This window comes from Amyelois transitella, chromosome 19, assembly GCF_032362555.1.
Source record: "Amyelois transitella isolate CPQ chromosome 19, ilAmyTran1.1, whole genome shotgun sequence".
Lineage (NCBI taxonomy): Eukaryota > Metazoa > Arthropoda > Insecta > Lepidoptera > Pyralidae > Amyelois > Amyelois transitella.
The window spans coordinates 2,398,351-2,417,667 of NC_083522.1; the positions used below are offsets into that span (position 1 = coordinate 2,398,351).

The 19,317-nt window shown below is 34.8% G+C and overlaps 2 protein-coding genes across 2 annotated transcripts in view; one reads left to right on the plus strand and one right to left on the minus strand.

Moving 5' to 3' along the window:
* Positions 1-6,882: 6,882 nt before the first annotated feature.
* LOC106137252 (forkhead box protein D3-B-like) lies at positions 6,883-8,618 on the minus strand. Its single transcript, XM_013338052.2, has one exon. The coding sequence runs from the start codon at positions 8,583-8,585 to the stop codon at positions 7,689-7,691; it is 897 nt and encodes a 298-aa protein (XP_013193506.1). The 5' UTR covers positions 8,586-8,618; the 3' UTR covers positions 6,883-7,688.
* Positions 8,619-16,094: 7,476 nt separating this feature from the next.
* The window catches only part of LOC106137276 (putative phosphatidate phosphatase), a 58,888-nt gene continuing 55,665 nt past the window's right edge, over positions 16,095-19,317 (plus strand). Inside the window, exon 1 of the mRNA XM_013338081.2 lies at positions 16,095-16,373. Coding sequence (XP_013193535.1) covers positions 16,268-16,373 — 106 coding nt within the window. The 5' untranslated portion in view covers positions 16,095-16,267. The remainder of the gene's footprint in view (positions 16,374-19,317) is intronic.

Genomic DNA, 19,317 nt, shown 5'->3' on the forward strand with positions numbered 1-19,317 from the left:
ATATCAATCAATCAATCAACCCCGCGGGTTGAAAAACAAAAAGTAGCCTATGTCTTCAGCTACCTACATACCAAATTTCATCGTAATCGCACCAGTAGTATTTGCGTGAAAGAGTAACAAACATCCATACATACATACTCGCGTGGTTTTGCGTTCATAATATTAGAAGGATGTTGTGTGACTTGGTCGTTAACTTGTGTAAAGGTAGTTCCACGGCCAGTCTTATAACACGTACCTAAAGAAATCGCAGTAAGGAACCTTAGACTTGGCAGGACCTTGTCTAGATTTCAATACTTTTTAAAGATAAAAAAGCAGCTCCATCGAGACTGGGCTAGTTTTTTACAAAATGGTTTTAGTGGCATTAAAAGTGACTGAACAAAACCTAAGTTTTAATGGTAAGCGCACTCTACAAAAAATCACTCTAAGTTTCGTTATTTAACGAAACAATAAGATGTAATCGTAAAACTAACTTTATACACAATTTCTCCACAGTTTACTTATATAATATTTGTATAATATAAACCTTTTGCTAAGATAATATTATACAATAACATATAACTACAATGTTTCAAGAATGACTGCGGAATCACATAAAGCAAATCTCATTATGATAAGTTTGTGTACATAGCGAATTGTTTATTGATTTTATTGTTATAATTACAATGTTTTGTAATTGTGATCATGTTACAATTGTTACTATTTTAGGTTAATTTTATGCCAGTTGCAAGGTTACATATTATGTGCAAAGCATTTCTTCAAAAGGTACTTACTTACTTATATAATATAATTATTCTAAACATATAATAATTACCTGTAGATAGGCAATGATTTCAGTAAAAAAATTGTGGTCTATTTCATAGTTAAAATTTCGATGTAAAATAAAAATAATATAGTTTTAGAACTGTGGTCTGTCTGTCTATATCTTTGAAACAGAACTGGCCAAAACAGAAAACGTAAAATTGAATCTGTTAGTTTATTTTTATTAATATAAATTAAACATTAATAGGTCCTCGTAACTCGTAAAACACACAAAAGTATTTAAGATGCGAAAAAGAATTGAAAATTAAAAAAAAATCTACTATAACGTTAAAAATAATATTCTGCTTTCACATATCAAGAATATCTCAGGTAAGCCAAAAACTAGTTCAAACGTGGCATATCTTTTGGAGGTTAAAACTACAAAACGAAGTGGAACAACCTGTTATCTGCATTCATCAACTGACAACAGGGCAATTAAAAAAACTAACGTCATGTCAACAATGGACGACGCAACACTCTCTCTTGCTTCATATTTTTATGTCCTTTAGTGGTGTTATAGATTTATTTATGTACTACTAGCGACCCGCCCCGGCTTCGCACGGGTGCAAAATTATAAATGTTATTATACATAAAAACCTTCCTCTTGAATCACTCTACCTGTTACAAGAAACCGCATCAAAATCCGTTGCGTAATTTTAAAGATTTAAGCATACAGACAAACAGACTAAAATAGCGACTTTGTTTTATACTATGTAGTGATATTGCTTCTTCCCGCAGCTTCGTCCGCGCGAATTAGGCGCCACCTACAAAAGAACATAGATTTTCGAAAATTCCACGGAAACTATAGTTTTTGCCGGAAGGAAAGGTATAATATGCACTTCTCTAGACTCTTAATTATACGTAAAATTCTAAGAAGATTGGTCCAGTAGATAACTTATGAAGAGGTACCTAACAAACACGATCTTCGAGTTTTGACCACTGCCTTGATGTTATAACGCTTCAGTGCGTACGCACAATTTCTAGGAGCAGTATAGTAGTATCGTTGATGGCGCATAAAGCAACTAAGGAAGAAAAAACATACATAGAACACCCGAAGCCCCGAAGGGGTAGGCAGAGACTACGACTTTCCACTCGCCTCGAACCCTGCATTGACCTTTAGTCGCGTCCACATCACTTCATGCGAGCTCGTAAGGTCTTGTAAGAATAATAAATATAAAAAATAAATATAAAATCATATTACATAAGTTAGATCTTTGATCTTTCTAACCTATGACTGTATAATATTATAGTAATGAAAAAAACACATAGGTACGTATTGTGTAAGTACGAGTAAATCACTGTTAATCTTACTTACATGTTTTATTTACTGTGAAAAACGAAACGTTACAGCGAAATGAGCATGATAGTATATTTAAATTATGAATCCTAGAATGATCAATCAAAAAAATAAAAACATACATTTTTTCATACTCACTTTCTATTGCATCACAATATGACATGTCTATTATCAAAATCAACGTGATACAGTGGTTTCAAACGAAAAGGTGTTTGCTTAACATAAATTACTCCCATTGTGGAGAGTACAGTCTTGTTGAAAAGTGACACATTTATAATATTTATCTTTTTTTTTCATGGTTTTCAAAGCTAATTCTTGTAAGTTCATTCGTTATTTAATAAATATTTTACACAATCTTTTATTGCATAATTTAAAAGTTTAGAGTAATTTATAATAACAATTAGATTGACTTCAAGAAATCTCAATTGAGACAAGTCCGACATTATAGTACATAGTCTTCTTAATCCAATGACTGTTTTAGATTTAGTTATATTTTATTATGTGCAATAAAGAATTAACGAACACACAAACCAAAAAACAATATAACACTTTTCGTCTCACATGTACTCATAAAGGTGCGCTATGCTATACTCAGTAAGTTTGCTCTTCCAAACATTTATTTTCGTAGTTTAAGCTCCATTTAGAGTGTTTATCATTTACGAAACATAGTTTACTTATGTCTTTGTTCACATTCTCGTTTACTTTTTATTGGGAAATAACATTTACTCAGATAAGTAACTGTTTGTGACACTTGGAAGGTGTTTGTTCTTCTTTTAATAGCATTCCAATTTATACTTTTATCAAATTGATCAAAGAATGATGTGTATTTTTTGCATTTTATTCTTGTTTATGTATGAATTTTTTTGTCATTGAATTATTAAGGATATTAAGTCTCCGACTATTTCCAAATAGAAATAGGTTACCTAAGAATAAGTTGACTGAATTTCTGAAAATAATGAAATATAATCAAATTCGTTGTTAATTAAGAATAGAACCACTCCATATATATTCCATGGATTTCGTAAAAGGAAATTAAAGGATAGGCTTATAAACTTTGAATTCCTCTTGTAAGCGATGGGCTAGCAATCTGTCACTTTTAAAATCTCAATACCTTCATTAAGCCGTACAAATGCACGTGGCCTTTCAGTCTTTTCAACACTGATGGCTCTGTCAACCCCGCAAGGAATACAGACGTGACTATGTGTTTTTTTTCTTATATATGTATTTAAAGTGGATTGAATGTAGGTTTTTTTTGGAAAAATCTAAGCATTCTAAAGGAAAATAAAAATATAATAGCTATAACTCGAGGAAAATATTATTCTTCCGCGGCGAAAAAACAACTGAATTAGTTATACCAACATAATACGTAATAAATAAATATTATTTCTTTTACCTCATACATGGTTTACCTAAGTATTTTTATATGGACAGTATCTTCGAATAAATATTATCTAAAAGTGTTGCTATACTATTGATAGGAGATTCTGTCTTTGTCGTACCTTACACGTGTAATATTTAAATTCAAATAATATTTTTGTAGGTATTATTATTTTAAGCAAATATCCATCCATACCTATAGGTATTACAAATGTGAAAATGTGTAAGTATGTTTGTGCGTCTTTTACGTCGATACCACTGCACCTATCGAATGTTAACGGAGAAGGCTACATTTCATTCATACATACATACATATGGTCACGTCTATATCACTTGCGGGGCAGACAGAGCCAACAGTCTTGACAAGACTGAATGGCCACGTTCAGCTATTTGTATTAATGATAGAATTGAGATTCAAATAGTGACAGGTTGCTAATCCATCGTCCAAAAAAAGAATCCAAATACAATTCATTATATAATAATTTTCCAAATAAGTTTGCCAAATAAACTACTTAATAAAAACACATTGATATTCCTCTGTTTAGACCACCCGAGATTGTGAACCCGTGACGTCACTCGTCCGACGCTGATAACGCTGATAAGTAATCCTAAGGCAGCTTTCGTCCGTCGCACAGTTTGCACAACAGAGCTTACCTCACACGAAGCTGCCGCTGAAATCCTTAAAGCTCTGTCCAAGTTTCAACGTTGAGCTTATCATGTTTTTAAAGTTATTGTATGCGGTAGAATTTTTTTTTATTTTTTTTTTATGCAAATGCGTTTTGTTATTTTTGTAAATAGAAACCTTTATTTGTCTCTCGTTTCTCTCTCTCGTTTTTCTCTCTTGACGAAATATTTGTTTGTTTGTTTGTAAACTCTTTATTACACATAAAAATAAATAAAACAAATTACAAAACAGTTAAACAAATATTCGTATTGAAATTACTAGTTCTACATTCATTCATGTTTTTTAATGTAGACAATGTGCATTCGTCCATGATTTGGATTTAAGAGATCTATATTTGTATATTGACGTCCGATGAAAATGCTGCAGTGTAGTTTGTTCCGCCGCTTCTTCTACACATGCGCTTTGGAAGCGGTAGTAGTTATAATTAGATTTAAGTGATGTGACGTCAATAAGTGATACCTTGTATCCAATTTTGAAAATAAATCTATTCTATTCTATTCTCTATCTTTCTATCTCTCTCATCTCTGCGTGTTCTCGGTTGCACCCTCCACAGAAGTGTTTCGAAGCTCGGGGTCCGGTTTTCAGCGTCTTCTGATTAAGACTTAGGTAGGTACTATGTTAGTATGAGACGAGAAATAGCAAGGAAATGACGTTTGATATATTAACAATTTTTTTTTGTATTGCATTTGAGTGCCGTGTGGTTCCCGGCACCAATAGAAAAAAGAATAGGACCACTCCATCTCTCTTCCACGGATGTCGTAAAAGGCAACTAAGGGGTAGGCTTATAAACTTGGGATTCTTCTTTTAGGCGATGGGCTAGCAACCTGTCACTATTTGAATCTCAATTCTATCTTAAAGCCTAATAGCTGAATGTGGTCTATCACTCTTTTCAAGACTGTTGGCTCTGTCTACCCCGCAAGGGATATAGACGTGATTATATGTATCTATGTATGTATTGCATTTGATTTGATCAGATACCGAAGTAATTACTTATGTGTTTAAGTGTTGTTGAGCGACTTATCATATATCCTACTACTATTATAAAGGCGAAAGTTTGTATGGATGTTTGTTACTCTTTCACGCAAAAACTACTGAACCGATTACCATGAAATTTGGTATGTAGGTAGCTGAAGACCCAGAATAACACATAGGCTACTTTTTATCCCAGAGTTCCCGCGGGATTGATAGGGTTTCCATGCGGACGAAGTCGCGGGCGGCCTCTAGTAAATCATATTTTTCTCGTTCTCACTCGAATTTCAAGATAATTTTTTCTTCCTACTTTTACGAGTATTTTCCGAAGAAAACTCTAAATTTCTTTGCCAAGAGGGTTGTTAGTTTTCAAGGAGGAATGAAAGTATGAAAATGGTGATAGGTACCTACATATTTATTAAGAAACATGACTGTTTATTATTAAAAATAAGATTTTTGTTAATCGATAAAGACCCACTGTTATTAGTTTTAGACCACCCGAGATCGTGTACTCGTGAGGTCACTCGTCCTACACTGATAACTTAGTTTTGTGGTCATTTTCAATTAGATTATGCAAATAAAATATTAAGTAGATGCACAACCGATAATAAGAGAAGATTATATGTATGTGATATATCCACTTTGGCTTTAGTATAACTGAAGCAGTTCTGTAATAACATTCGGAAAAATCTCTGATAGCCTTTTTGCCTTACTGCAGTACAACAAATAATTTATTTTATGTTAGGTACAAATAGTTTAAGATAATACTATTATTTTTAGTGTTTGTATGATACAAATCAAACAAATTATACTATCTATCTAACTTTCATTATCTTAATTATTAACCACCAGATGCTAAAGAATTTCGCGCTATCCTTAAATTGACGTGTTCATCTGATAAGGAAGGCCAAGGAAGTCCGTGTCATTATGTCTAGCAGTTTTATAAATTTTAATGAAATTAGTTTAACGGTTACGACTGTATCATGTTGATATTTTTATTTTGCCTTTAATGACTCATATGTGTGGCTAATTAGGTTTTATGAATACAAGTTAGTTTCGTGTTAATTTTAATGTAGATAAATATAAGATTAAACAAATAAATTATTAATGCAGAACATATAATAAGACAACTTTCAGTGTGATTTTTCTACTTTGGCGGTCAAAGAAATTACAAATTAAAATAAAATGAAATATTTGAAAATGAAAACAAAACTAAGTTGTTCTAAAGTGTAGGAATGTAAATCAGTTCTTAAAACAAGAGAAAAATAGTTATATTAACTCGAGGAATAATACTTTTTTAAATAATGCAAAAATATTATTACCTACTACTTTGAGTTGCTAAGGTATACCTATTATGGAAAAGTTTTTTTTTTTCATTAGAATTGTGTAATTTATAATAAATTGTATATTTCTTGAACAAAGGTTGAATTTTATTTTAGTAATGTTTTCTACGTAGGTAGGTACCTAAGTAAGAACTAAGTATATTTCTGCACAATAAGTAGAAGTAACTACTTCATGCCATGTTGTAAATTGGGTGAAAAAAATGCAATGACTTGCTCGGATTATTTATATTACTACGAAATTTTTTTTATGGAACTGAAAGTGCGAATATTGGGGATAAAATGTTTCAAAATGAAGTATGTAAAGTATACTTTCATACATTTTATTAAAATCCATTCAGCGGTTTTGATTGTTGTCAAACAAGCAGTTTTGAAGGGAATCTTTCGATGTTTAAATAAAAAAATTAAACCTGGTTTCATTGTTTTTTTTTTATGATTATCCTTAAAAATAAGATATTACACAAAAATATACTACAATCGTAACGTTTAAATACAATTTTAGTGATTTGAAGTAGTGCAAAAGTCGCGCAGTTTAGGATAACTTAGTTTTAATTGAAATAATTGTTTTAATTTACATGTATTTGTCTACGCGCCTTTATTTAAAAACTAAATTATTGCTTATCTACTTACAATAAAATAAACGAAGAAAGTATTTACATAAAACTCGTATTTGACACTACTTTGTACATAAATGACTAGATATATTAAATAATGCAGCTACTTTTTAATTAAGATGTCTTCAATAAAAATAATTTGTATTATTTTTATCTACATAGGTACTTACAAACCAAATTATACACGGGAGACATTTTTTTCTCATATTTAACTAAAAAGTAGCAACATTGAAGTTTTGGCACGCAGTCGCATTATATATTACACTCTTACACTTATTTTACGGACGTAATTTAATTCTTACCCAAAACTTAAACTCTAAAATAACGACACAATATTTGAACACAATCTTCAAAACATGCGTTTTATATTGTAAACAAATTTTTGGTACTTACTCTTCGGCAACGAAAATTACTGGTAACTTCATATGGCTTGGTCATTTTATGCTAACACTATAAAATTTGATTGAAGAAGTAATACCCGTTACAGTTTTGGAATTATATTACAATTTTCACTGGCTCACAGATCAGTCTATAGGCGAGGAGTCGGCGCCGGCCGTCGGGGCGCTTCAGTAAGGGGATGGACTTGAAACGCACCCGTTTAGATACATTCACCTGGCCCAGTCGTCCGGCGGCCCGGTGCCCTGATGTAAAGGAGAAAATGCACTTCGTCGTGGCTCTGGAGTTACGGACGAATCTTGCGAGCCAATAATGGACTCGATAGAAAAACCATTTCTTGATCTTTTCTCACGCGGCTCAGTAGTTTCTGCTATTCTCGGCGGCAGCGGAACAGGCCTCAAGGTAGCCGGTGGAGGCCGAGGCAGCGTCAGTAGAGGGGCTGGAGGTAAGTAACACGGTAGAGGCAGGAGAGGAGCGTACGCTTCTCGTGCCAACATGGCCACGACGGCATGTGCGTGCTGCAACGAGGGAGCTGGCCGTTTGTACCGCTTCCGACGCCTCAGAAAACTTCCATTGTCAAACATATCCTCTGCCAGAGGATCTAACGTCCAGTAGTTCCCTTTCCCAGGATTTCCCGGTTCTCTTGGAATTTTTATAAAGCAATCGTTCAAACTCAAGTTGTGTCTGATGGAATTCTGCCACGCTGGGAATTTCTCCCGGTAATACGGAAACCTGGTCATGATGAACTCGCAAATCCCACTCAATGTTAGCTTCTTGTGTGGCGACTGTAGGATGGCCATCGTGATCAGAGCGATGTAGGAGTACGGCGGCTTGATGAGTTGTGAAGAGGACTTCGATTTGGGTTTCTTTGGCGATGCAGATTTGTGGTCGATAGGGCTGGAGGCGTCGTATCTTTCAGAGTCGCTGGACGGCGGGGGTGCTTCTGGCGTGTCCTCATCAACGGAGACGTATGTGTCGTCCTGGGGGTACTCCGTGGGGTCTTCCCGGAGGTAGTGCGGGAGATAGAGCCTCGGCGGTGGTCTTAAGTCCAGGGGTAGGTCGCCTTCGATGATCATATCGCGGTATTGATCAAGATCACTATCTTCCATGCTTCACATGTCAGAGGTGCGTTTAGGCGCGTGGCGCGGCGCGGACTGAGACCGGAGCCCCCGGCGGCCGGAGACTCTGCCCCCGGCCCCGCCCCCGGGGGGTGGCCCCACCGGCGTTTACGTTCCAGTAAACACAACAATTGTCGTTATTATTACTGCGGGTCGGCGCTTTGTGCATGAATTTCAGGCCGCCGACTAATAATTATTAGTCTGCTTGGTGCTCATCAATTCGACTTTGTGAGTTTATTTTTTTATCCAATTTTGTTGAGGCTTTCTTTTGAAATCATAAATAAAACATACTTTTTAGTGTAGGTATAATTATTTCAGTATGATGTCGTTATGTTGACTTGTTATATTATTACAAGTGAGTAAGTAGGTAGGTACTCAATAGTAGTGGGATACTTAAATATGTAATCAAATGATGTTTAAAATTTGCTGAATTTGTAAGTCAATGATAAATAGTAATTATCTAGGTAACTAATATTCCTAGGTTTTTCATTAGCATAGCCTAAAAGCTTTAGAGGTCTTAACACTTAAATACTTCATAAATATTCCTTAATCTGCAAAATGTGGTTTTTGTGTTTTGGTATATACCTATAATAAAAAAAAGAAATGCTTTTCATTTTTGTCATCATAAAAGTACCTACTAACGCTAATCAATTACTTACCTACTATGTCCAATCCTCTGAATTATAAATAACATCTCGAATATTATAAGAGGCAATTCACAAATACTTCAAAACGTAAAAGCAATAAAAGATCACTAAGGCGACTGTTTACAGAAAATATGTGAGCGCCGATCCCTTAATCCCGTAAAGGATTCTTATTGAAAAAATCTCATAAAACGAATTCTAGTAGGTACTCCATTCAGTCAGGTATTCTTCGAATAACGTAAAAAATATTTAAACCTTGACAATGGGAAGAAAACCTCGTATATGTTTCCTACCAAAACATTTGCCCCTCAGGCGTTGGGGAAAAGCTACACGCGGGAAGGAGACAGAACGCTCGGAAGAGTGAGATGGGTTATTATTCCGGCCAATGGGGATCGTGCTTGGTTTGGGCGTGGCTTGGTAAAGCTAACATGTCAGGGCGGGGCAGTAGATCCTATTATTGTCTGGCAAGGCAAATAATATTCTGCTCAATGTACACATTGGGTAAGGGGGGGCTGGGGGGTTGCTAATTTATTCCCAACTTTGGTTACGCGCTTGTTTTTCAGCTTTGCGAGGCTGTTATTTAAATTGGACGCAGTTATTTGTATGTAGGTATTGTTCAGTAATGAAGGAATTTCGCCGGGAAATTCTCAGTTTCCGTTCTCGTTTTTTGACGGCTTGTGCGTTTGTTTTAACTTTGTGGATTTTTGTTCTTTGGTACAATAGGCGCTAGGTTGGTTGTTTTGTTCGTGTCATGTAAATACTTATAGTAAGTTTTAACATGTAATTTCTTTTAATTTTTATCTTGTTAGTAGATAAGTGCTTATACAACCATAATTGTTTAATTATTTCAGAAATTCAATAGACTGGAAAAGATCACTCAGGTAACGAATAGTCCTATCCTACATTTGAATTTCATATGAAAAGATACTTATCTATATTTTTATGATATATGTAGATATATCTCTATGTACTTACTTATTAAGTATTTTATAGTTTTCTTTCCATTTAAATTTTCACACACATTAAGTCCAAGTAAATCGTGCAGGATTAAAGATTGTACCTATAGGTAAGCACTTACATACATACATATAATCACGTCTACATCCCTTGCGGGGTAGACAGAGCCAACAGTCTTGAAAAAAACTGTTAGACCACATTTAGCTGTTTGGCTTTATGATGGAATTGAGATTCAAATAGTGACAGGTTGCTAGCCCATCGCCTAGAAGAAGAATCCCAGGCCTATCCCTTAGTCGCCTTTTACGACATCCATGGGAACGAGATGGAGTGGTCCTATTCTTTTTTTTATTGGTGCCGGGAACCACACGAAACCGGTAAGCACACAGGTAAGCACTTAGCTACCATAAATGTACCTACCTATGTAAATACCTACTAACTTATGTAAAAATGCTTACATCTACAGGAAATAAAAATCTAGGTAGTTTCTTTCTTAGGTATATATTTGTTTAAAGCCATACAGCTAAACCATTTGTAATTTCTATGAATTTTGACCTCGTAGAGGTTCGTCGTAGCAGCCTACAGAAATCGTTGACTCGTAGCACTCCGACCTCGTAGCCGTCATTCGTAGCACACGTAGATTTGATCTGTTTGTTTTATGTAACCACTAAAATCATAACAACTTCACCGTTTTTAATGATAATGAAGAATGCGTTCAGGCAATTCCTTCAGGAATGCGAGAAGCGATTATTCAAGTTTTTAAGTTAGCAGCTAGATGTAGACATACTTACTTACATACCTACTTATAATTAAGACCTTGTGGGGTAGACAGAGTCAACAGTCTTGGAAAGTCTAAACTACGTGCACTTATAATTAAAGCGATGGGCAAGTGGCAAGCCCATTCCCTAAATGAAGAATCCCTAGTTTATTAGCATTTGCCTTTGATCAGCCTTTACAATCTTCTCGGAATGAAAAATAGCTGGCACACTTGCTACCAGACCAGCATAAAAACTATAGGTACCTATATAAATAATATTCTCAAACAAAAAATATATATACTTAAATGTGCCGTGTGGTAACCGGCACCAATCCAAAAAAGAATAGGACAACTCCATCTCTTTCCCATACATGTCGTAAAAGGCAACTAAGGGATAGGCTTAAAAACTTGGGATTCTTCTTTTAGTCGATGGTCTAGCAACCTGTCACTATTTGAATCTCAATTCTATCATTAAGCCAAATAACTCTTTTTAAGACTATTGGCTCTGTCTACCACGCAAGGGATATAGACGTGACTATATGTATGTATATACGCTTTGGAAGCGGTAGTAGATATAAATCTTTTACTGAATAAATGCTACCCGGCTTCGCAAGGGAAGCATTTATTTGAATAAGTTTCAAAGATCTAAGCATACATAAGTACTTACATACCTACAGACATAGGGTCAGACGCCGGTAGAAACTGCTTTATATAAGTAGTAATGGCGATTTGTCATATAATCGTCGAGAAATAAATTAGGTAAATATAACTTCGTAATACAATAACTTTAGTACCTAAAACAAAAATTCTCGAGAAAAGCTCGCGAATTTTGAGGGCCAATAACAAAAATTACTATATCCGATATTGTAGTACCTAGGTACACTCTCCAACACTCGTGCCGACGGTAATTGTCACTTATAAATTCATAAATAGTCGATGAAATCAAACACACATTTTGAAAAAACTTACTTAGGTACTTACTTGCAGCACAAACAACATGACGTTTGGGTTCCAAAAATTAATGTCGTAGATTATCGTGGTGGCATAATGGTATAATGATTCCCTCATCTTTTGACAACGACGCAAAAAATGACATAAAAAAGTCATGGTTTATAATTAGTATAAATACATACATACATATAAGTATTCACGTACCTTACGGGGTAGACAGAGCCATAACAGTCTCAAAAACTGAGAGGCCACGTTCAGCTTCGGTATAATGGTGGAATTGAGATTCAAAATATAATACGTTGCTAGGCAATCGCCTAAGAGAAGGATATCAAGTTATTAGCTTTTCCCTGGACCGACTTTTACAGTCTGCACGTTGAGGGAAGTAACTGGCACACGCTATCTATGTTTTTCTTCGCTAATTATGTAAGTATTGAGCATGAATGTAGCAGCATGAAAAAATAAAATGAAAATAAACTACTGTTACTGTAAAGAAAAGCTTCTAAATTCAAAATCATTCAAACAACATTTTAACAACAACAAAATAATTTATTTATTGAACATAATAATGACTTTGAACATAGGTAAGTAACTTATCTACTCATTTTTCAAATCTTATATTAAATTAGATACCATGCCTTTTTTATTTTGACCGAGGGGTTAGCAAAAATTACCATAGACTAGGTTTATGTATAACTTTACTAAATTTTCCACGATTCTCGGCAACTTTTTTTGCACCGTCAGTTTTTACACGCTAGTTCTTTCTTTATTAATCTGATCTTTATTAGAATGTGCTTGATCCCCATCAAGTAAGATATTATTAAGGTACTTACTTACAAGAACGTACAAACGGTCATTTTGAACTTATAAGTCTTGATTTTCCCATTCCAAACTCATATCAAATGTAATGTCAAAGAAGCCAAAAGTGAGTTGGAAAAGAATGACCTGCTTTATGAAGTCGATTAATAAACGTTTTAACCTTTTTTTTTGTCATTATAGATTATATCTTAGAAGAGAGAGTTATATCTCAGAAAACCCTCTTTCCAACATTTCATACAGGAACAAATCCGTCCACAATTTTCCGAAATTGGGGCATAAGAAAGAAAAAAAAGAGAGAATTTTTTTAAGTAGTAGATGAAAATTTTTAAAAAATGTTTGATACTTAAATTCGAAATTAGCGCCATCTGTTGAACAGTACATTACTCATTTATTTTAACATTGTTGTATAGATGGCGGTAAAAAAGCATTACTAACGACATCTGTTGGATAACTGTTACAATATATAATAAGTATAATTTGCAATAGTTCATAAGAACGTCAAGAGATGGCAAGATAACACTTTATGACTTAATACCATAGTATATTCATAGATGGCGTTTATCACATTAGTTTTAAATTATTTCTATAGATGGCGTTAATGAATATCTGAATTATTATTCAAAACAATGACTCTTGTGAGTTTATTTCTTTTGTTATTAACACGATTTAGGTTTTTAAACCTGAAATAAATCATTTTCATTTATTTATTTTCTTACATAATGACTTAATAATGACTTAATCTAATGCGATAGTGTATAGGTACTCAATTATAAAATAATATCATCCTTAATGCTGCCCTTGTGAATTCACTCAAACTGCAATTGAACAAATCTATCTCATTTTTATTTGTTATTTAAATTATTTCTTAATGCGAACCGATACTCAAACGGCAAGAGAAAACATTGCGAGGGAACCTGTACATTCATGCAACTGAATGTGTCCAATAAGTGTTAGGTTCCACAGCAAAGGTAACTAATTAACAGGATCATAGTCAAAGGCGCATCTCTACTCTTCTCCAGAGAGGTGAGGATATTACCGGAAAGAAAAAAAGATTCCCAGAAAATCACACGGATTAATGCTCAGTTGATGTCCACTAGGGAAACAATAAACTAAACTATTTCTAGATTAAAATTACGAGAATAAGGAGAATACCTACAGCCACCCATGCCATAGATGTCAAAAAAATATAAGTAGTTAGGTAGTACCGTGTACCCTTCCTAACAGCTGCCTACCTACATAAGTACAGATAGATGTCCAAATCCCGAAACAGGCTCTTTATTCCCAAAAAATAAGGATAAGGTGGTTCTCTTTGTTATGTTGCAGCCAAGTTGCAGCGAGATCCACGAATTAATTCATGTGGAACAAGAAGGCAGGTAAGTAGGTAGGTACTTAGTGTACAAAAATATTATAAAAGACAACATTACTTTCTAGACTAGGTAGTAGTGTCCGACCGAAGGTCTATTTTTGGCCGAAGCCGAAGCCGAAGCCGATTAATCGGCTATCGCCACAACCTTCGGCCGAAGCCGAAGCCGAAGCCGAAGGTTTATATTCTCTCAGCACTCAGTAATTAATTTTGTTCAATATTGTCTACAAGCTACAATTAATATTAAAATCATTTCAAAACCTCAATATTGAAGATTTATATATTGACTGTCTCATATAGAAGTTGATGATATATCATAGAGGTGGTTGGTTTAGAGATAAACTAGCTGTTGCCCGCGACTTCGTCCGCGTAAATTTCGAGTTGAATTTTAATCATACAGTCAGATACAGACAGACAAAAAATGTAAAAAAAAATTCTCTTTCCGTTTCAGTCAAAATATTAAATACTTACATACATACATAAACTCACGCCTCTTTCCCGGAGGGGAAAAATAAAATATTAAATATTAAATGTACAGAAAAAATATTTTTACCGTTTTATTATTATATGTAGTATTTTGATTTTCAGTTTTTTTACATAAAATACTCAAACAATACAAAAAAAATATATTTTTAATAATAAAAAATATCTTGTAATTGTTGGGATTCGAACTTGGACCACCAACTTCACAGTCTTTCGGGCTAACCACTGGACCATCGAAGCCGTTGCGTTGGTGTCGAAATTAAAGTAGACTACATACATATTATGGTCACGTCTTTATCCCTTGCGGGGTAGACAGAGCCAACAGACTTGAAAAGACTGAATGGCCACGTTCAGCTATTTGACTTAATGATAGAATTGAGATTCAAAAAGTGATAGGTTGCTCGCCCATCGCCTAAAAAAGAATCCCAAGTTTGTAAGCCCATCCCTTAGTCGCCTTTCACTTATATTTATATGTTATAGGTATAATGCCGTCGTATAATGATAAATGACTTTGAATTTTTAATTTCGTAACTTATTTGCAGGCATACTGATGCCTTGAGTTCATTCAAATGTCGATAACTTTTTTTTTTGTGAACCGATTTTGATGAAACAAACTTTAAATGTTATTCTGAGTTAAAACAAAGCAATTGGTGAAAGTTTGAAGTAAATCGGTTTAGTACTTTCGGAGATAATCGTGATCATACATACAGACAGACAGACAAGAAATTAAAAAAATATATTTTTGCTTTCTATTATTCATTCTAAGTGTCCCTCTATCCATTTCAGTCGAAAATACTAAATGTACAGACAAAATATTTTTACTGTTTTATTATATGTATAGATAAAAGTTTGTGATTTACCTACTGGTAAAAATAATGATTTGATTTCTTACAAAAACACTCGTTTAAATACACGTACGGACTTGTTTTGATGCATGCAATCAGCAATGTGATATTTTGACAGTGACTCCCCGCCGCCTCATGACTTTCGTAACAGTTCGTTCAATCTCGACGGTCGCTCGGACCTTCGGCGAAACCTTCGGCTTCGGCCGGATTTTGGGCCGAAGCCGAATGTTTCGCCGAAGGTGGATTTTTTGGCCGAAGGTGGCCGAAGCCGAAGCCGAAGCCGAAGCTTCGGTCGGATACTACTAGGTAGGTACCTACATAATATAGATCATACTATCATAGGGTTGTCTGTACTTTGTATGTCTAGGTGAAGGTTAGATGCCAAACGAGTACCTAGTTGTCCTAGTTGTACATCAAATGAGCTGGTAGGCAATTTTGACTCGTTTGCAAAGAAACTTCGTTGGTATGGCAGGTACCTACCTAGCTTTCTATTAAAAACAATGGGTCATGTTTCTCTGTAGGTGACTGTACGTAAAATCTATAATAACATACAATATACCAATCGCATAAAATAATAGGTACAATTAATTTTCGTGGGGTAAATATTTTTATTCTTATCAAGCGAGCAATACCAAACGCTAATTATAAAATTTTAATTCAAGATTCAAATGAACTTCGTAAACACACTCTACAAATTGCTTGTCAGTTATTGTCAGTCGGCGCGCGCATGCGTTTTGGGTTTGACGTGTGGCTATTGTCAGTTTCTTGTTTGACTCGTACGATCTTGACGTTATTTTCTATCGGAATTTCGTAATATTTGTGCAGGTGTTTAAAAATCGTTAAATAATTACACAATTAAAATGGATAGAAACGCTAATTCGCGTACGAACCATTCTCAACCTAATGATCGAGAATCGAGGTTCCTTTTACGAAAAATTGTAATGGATTTCTTCATACTATTTTGCGGTAAGTAAAAAAAATATTTTCATGGATTTTATTACAAATTATTCACTACTTTTCGCCTTGATAACCGGAGTTATTAAGTTGTTTTTCTACTACTTAGATAAAATTTTATTCTGAAAGTAAACAACTCTGTATTTAGGGTAGGTATAATACAAAAATAAAAATACATATTTTAATTAGGTAGGTACATGATATTTTTATTGGATTTATTTTTATGTCCTGTACTCGTTAACTCAAGATAGAATTTTAAAATGCCTTATACCTAGTATGTAGTTTTAAGAAATTATCCATTGAAAACTTATTAATAATGAACTTATTTTATAGGCAAACATAAGTTATTGTATAAAGTAACTAGGTAGGCACACGTAGAAGAGGAACAAACCTATAACATGTTATTTAATTTTAATGCTTAATATTATACCAAAAAAAGTCTTTTTAGCATTGTTTTTATTTTTAATATAAGTACCTAATTGTCAACAAAAAATTGCAAACACAAGTATGAAACCTTTTTCAAGTTTTGCATTTTCTTCTTTTAAATTCTGTAAAATATTAATTATCTCATTATTTCCTTCAGTAAAGTAGACAAAGCCTCTGGTCATCAACTCATTCATTTGTTGAAACATTTTACAAAAAAAAAAAAACAAAAAACTACAACACTGCGAGTTTAGTGCTCACATTAACACTACATATGTTGCAAGTTCCCATGCACACAGTGGGTGCATTCATGCAGTCTCAAGTGTCCATTCATCGCTTCCCCTGTCCGATACTCATTCATGGTACTGATACACATAAGCAACCTCAAACCCGAAGTTTGCTGAGGACAAAACCTATGAGAAAGAAGTATTCATAATATCTGATGAGGTAAACATACACTTATCTAGACATAGTCTTACACATACATATTGTCCGTGCCGTGTGGTTCCGGCACCAATAGGAACAAAAATAATATGACCAATCCATATCTCTTTCCCATGGATGCTGTAAGCGACTAAGGGATAGGCTTATAAACTTGGGATTCTTCTTTTAGGCGACAGGCTAGCAACCTGTCACTTTTTGATTCTCAATTCTATCATTAAGCCAAACATCTGAACATGGCCTATCAGTCTTTTTAAGACTGTTGGCTCTCTCTACCCCGAAATGGATATAGACATAAATATGTGTATGTAAACATATAGTCACAAATCTCTTTTCCTTTCTGGAAGACAAAGCAAACAGTCTTGAAAAGAATGAAAGGCCATGTCCAACTGCATGGCTTAATAATAGAATTGAGATTCAAACAGTGGCAGGTAATTCAATAACACAGACATAATCCTAATCTTGTCTTATTATCCTACTCAATAGTTAAATAAATTTTTGGGCCTGCTGCTGAAGAAATCCTGTAACAATTTTTAATTATATCATAGCTATAAGGCTGATGAGGCTTAATTATATATATTTATTTCATTTTTATTGCTAACTATAGTAGAAAAATAAATAGATAAGTACCCCATCTGTTAAAATTTAAACAATTCATGAAATACAAAGTACCTCTACTTTTTATGTATTTAGATGTAATAATAGTTCATGACACACCTGGTGACAGACAGACGTACATCAGGTGTATACTGAAAATGGATTCAGTTTTTGGCCTTTTACGGTATCATACCCAAAGGGTTAAAACCTCAGGGTTAAATAGAACCCTATTTCTGAGACAGCTGAGCTGACTGTGTGTCCACAGATTTCATGAACCATAATACGATTTGTTACTCTTGTCTCTCCCTCTCCGGTCTGCGGTGTCTTCAGTTGTCATATGTTCCTGTTGCCAAAAGCAATATGAAAATGGGCTGCCATTCCATAAACATGAATGTTTTGTTTTGCTGTTTATTGGTAGGTACCATTCGTGCGCAAGTTCGACTTCCATGGGTCGGTTTTATTTAATTTTTTTATGAAAAATTCAGGTCCAACCTAAGGTTTCGTCGTAAAGCGTGTTAAAGGGGCTGGTCTGGTCATCGGATTCTTTTACCCTCGATAAAGATAGAAGACGCGATATAACCTAAAAAATTGAGTATTCTCCTCGAACAAACTACCTCACCAACCCAGTCTTTCATCGTGGTCAAAGGTGGAACTCCCAAGGGAAGATCAGATCTTCCCCTAGGACAAACGCCGTGAGGATGATGATAATGACCAATGGATCGCAGGTTCATCGAAAGCAGGTTCACATAGGACGTGAGATTTCACATAGGACATTTGAGAAAAGACATGATAGACAATGTCTTGTTAATATTGAATCTCCCTTAACTGTAATTTTCGTCGTAAGGTACTGCGCAAAAATTAATTTTGTTAAGCCAGGTAACATGCTAATCAAAGTGCCATTGGTACGCAGTCACACCGCAGCGTAGCCGCAGGGTCCCAGGTCAGCAGGATGTGAACGTGCGCCCCCGAACAAGTGGCACCCAATTGAGCACATGTCAAAACATCCGACACGCCTGTCCGATTAACTATATCCGCCGTGGCACGACGGTGTGACAGGAGGAATTTCGGAGGTGGTTATGCGAGAGAATTAATTTACGGATGTCAAGAACTGTAAAAGGTTTTTGGCCATTGACGAAGGAAAACTGGACAAGTCGCCTTAAACTGGTTAAGTGCCGTTAGTTTCCCATGCTTAAAAATAGGTCCACTCCAACTCTGTTCGGCAGAATAAAAAAAAATCTAAGTGCATCAACCAAGATCTAAACTGGGTTAGGTGCCCTTGCTTCCAACAAGGCGACCAAAGTCATAAAGAAGATGGCTCCGTGTAAAAAACTTACTTGCCTTTTGTCCAAGTCGTGGTCATAGACTCACCGCTGACAAACCCATTTAGGAAACAAACAGAACAAAAGCCAAGAGAATGATGAAGAGAAGGTTACATACATAAAATCACCACTTTTTCTCTGAAGGGTAGGCCGAGACTACATTTTTTCACCTGCCA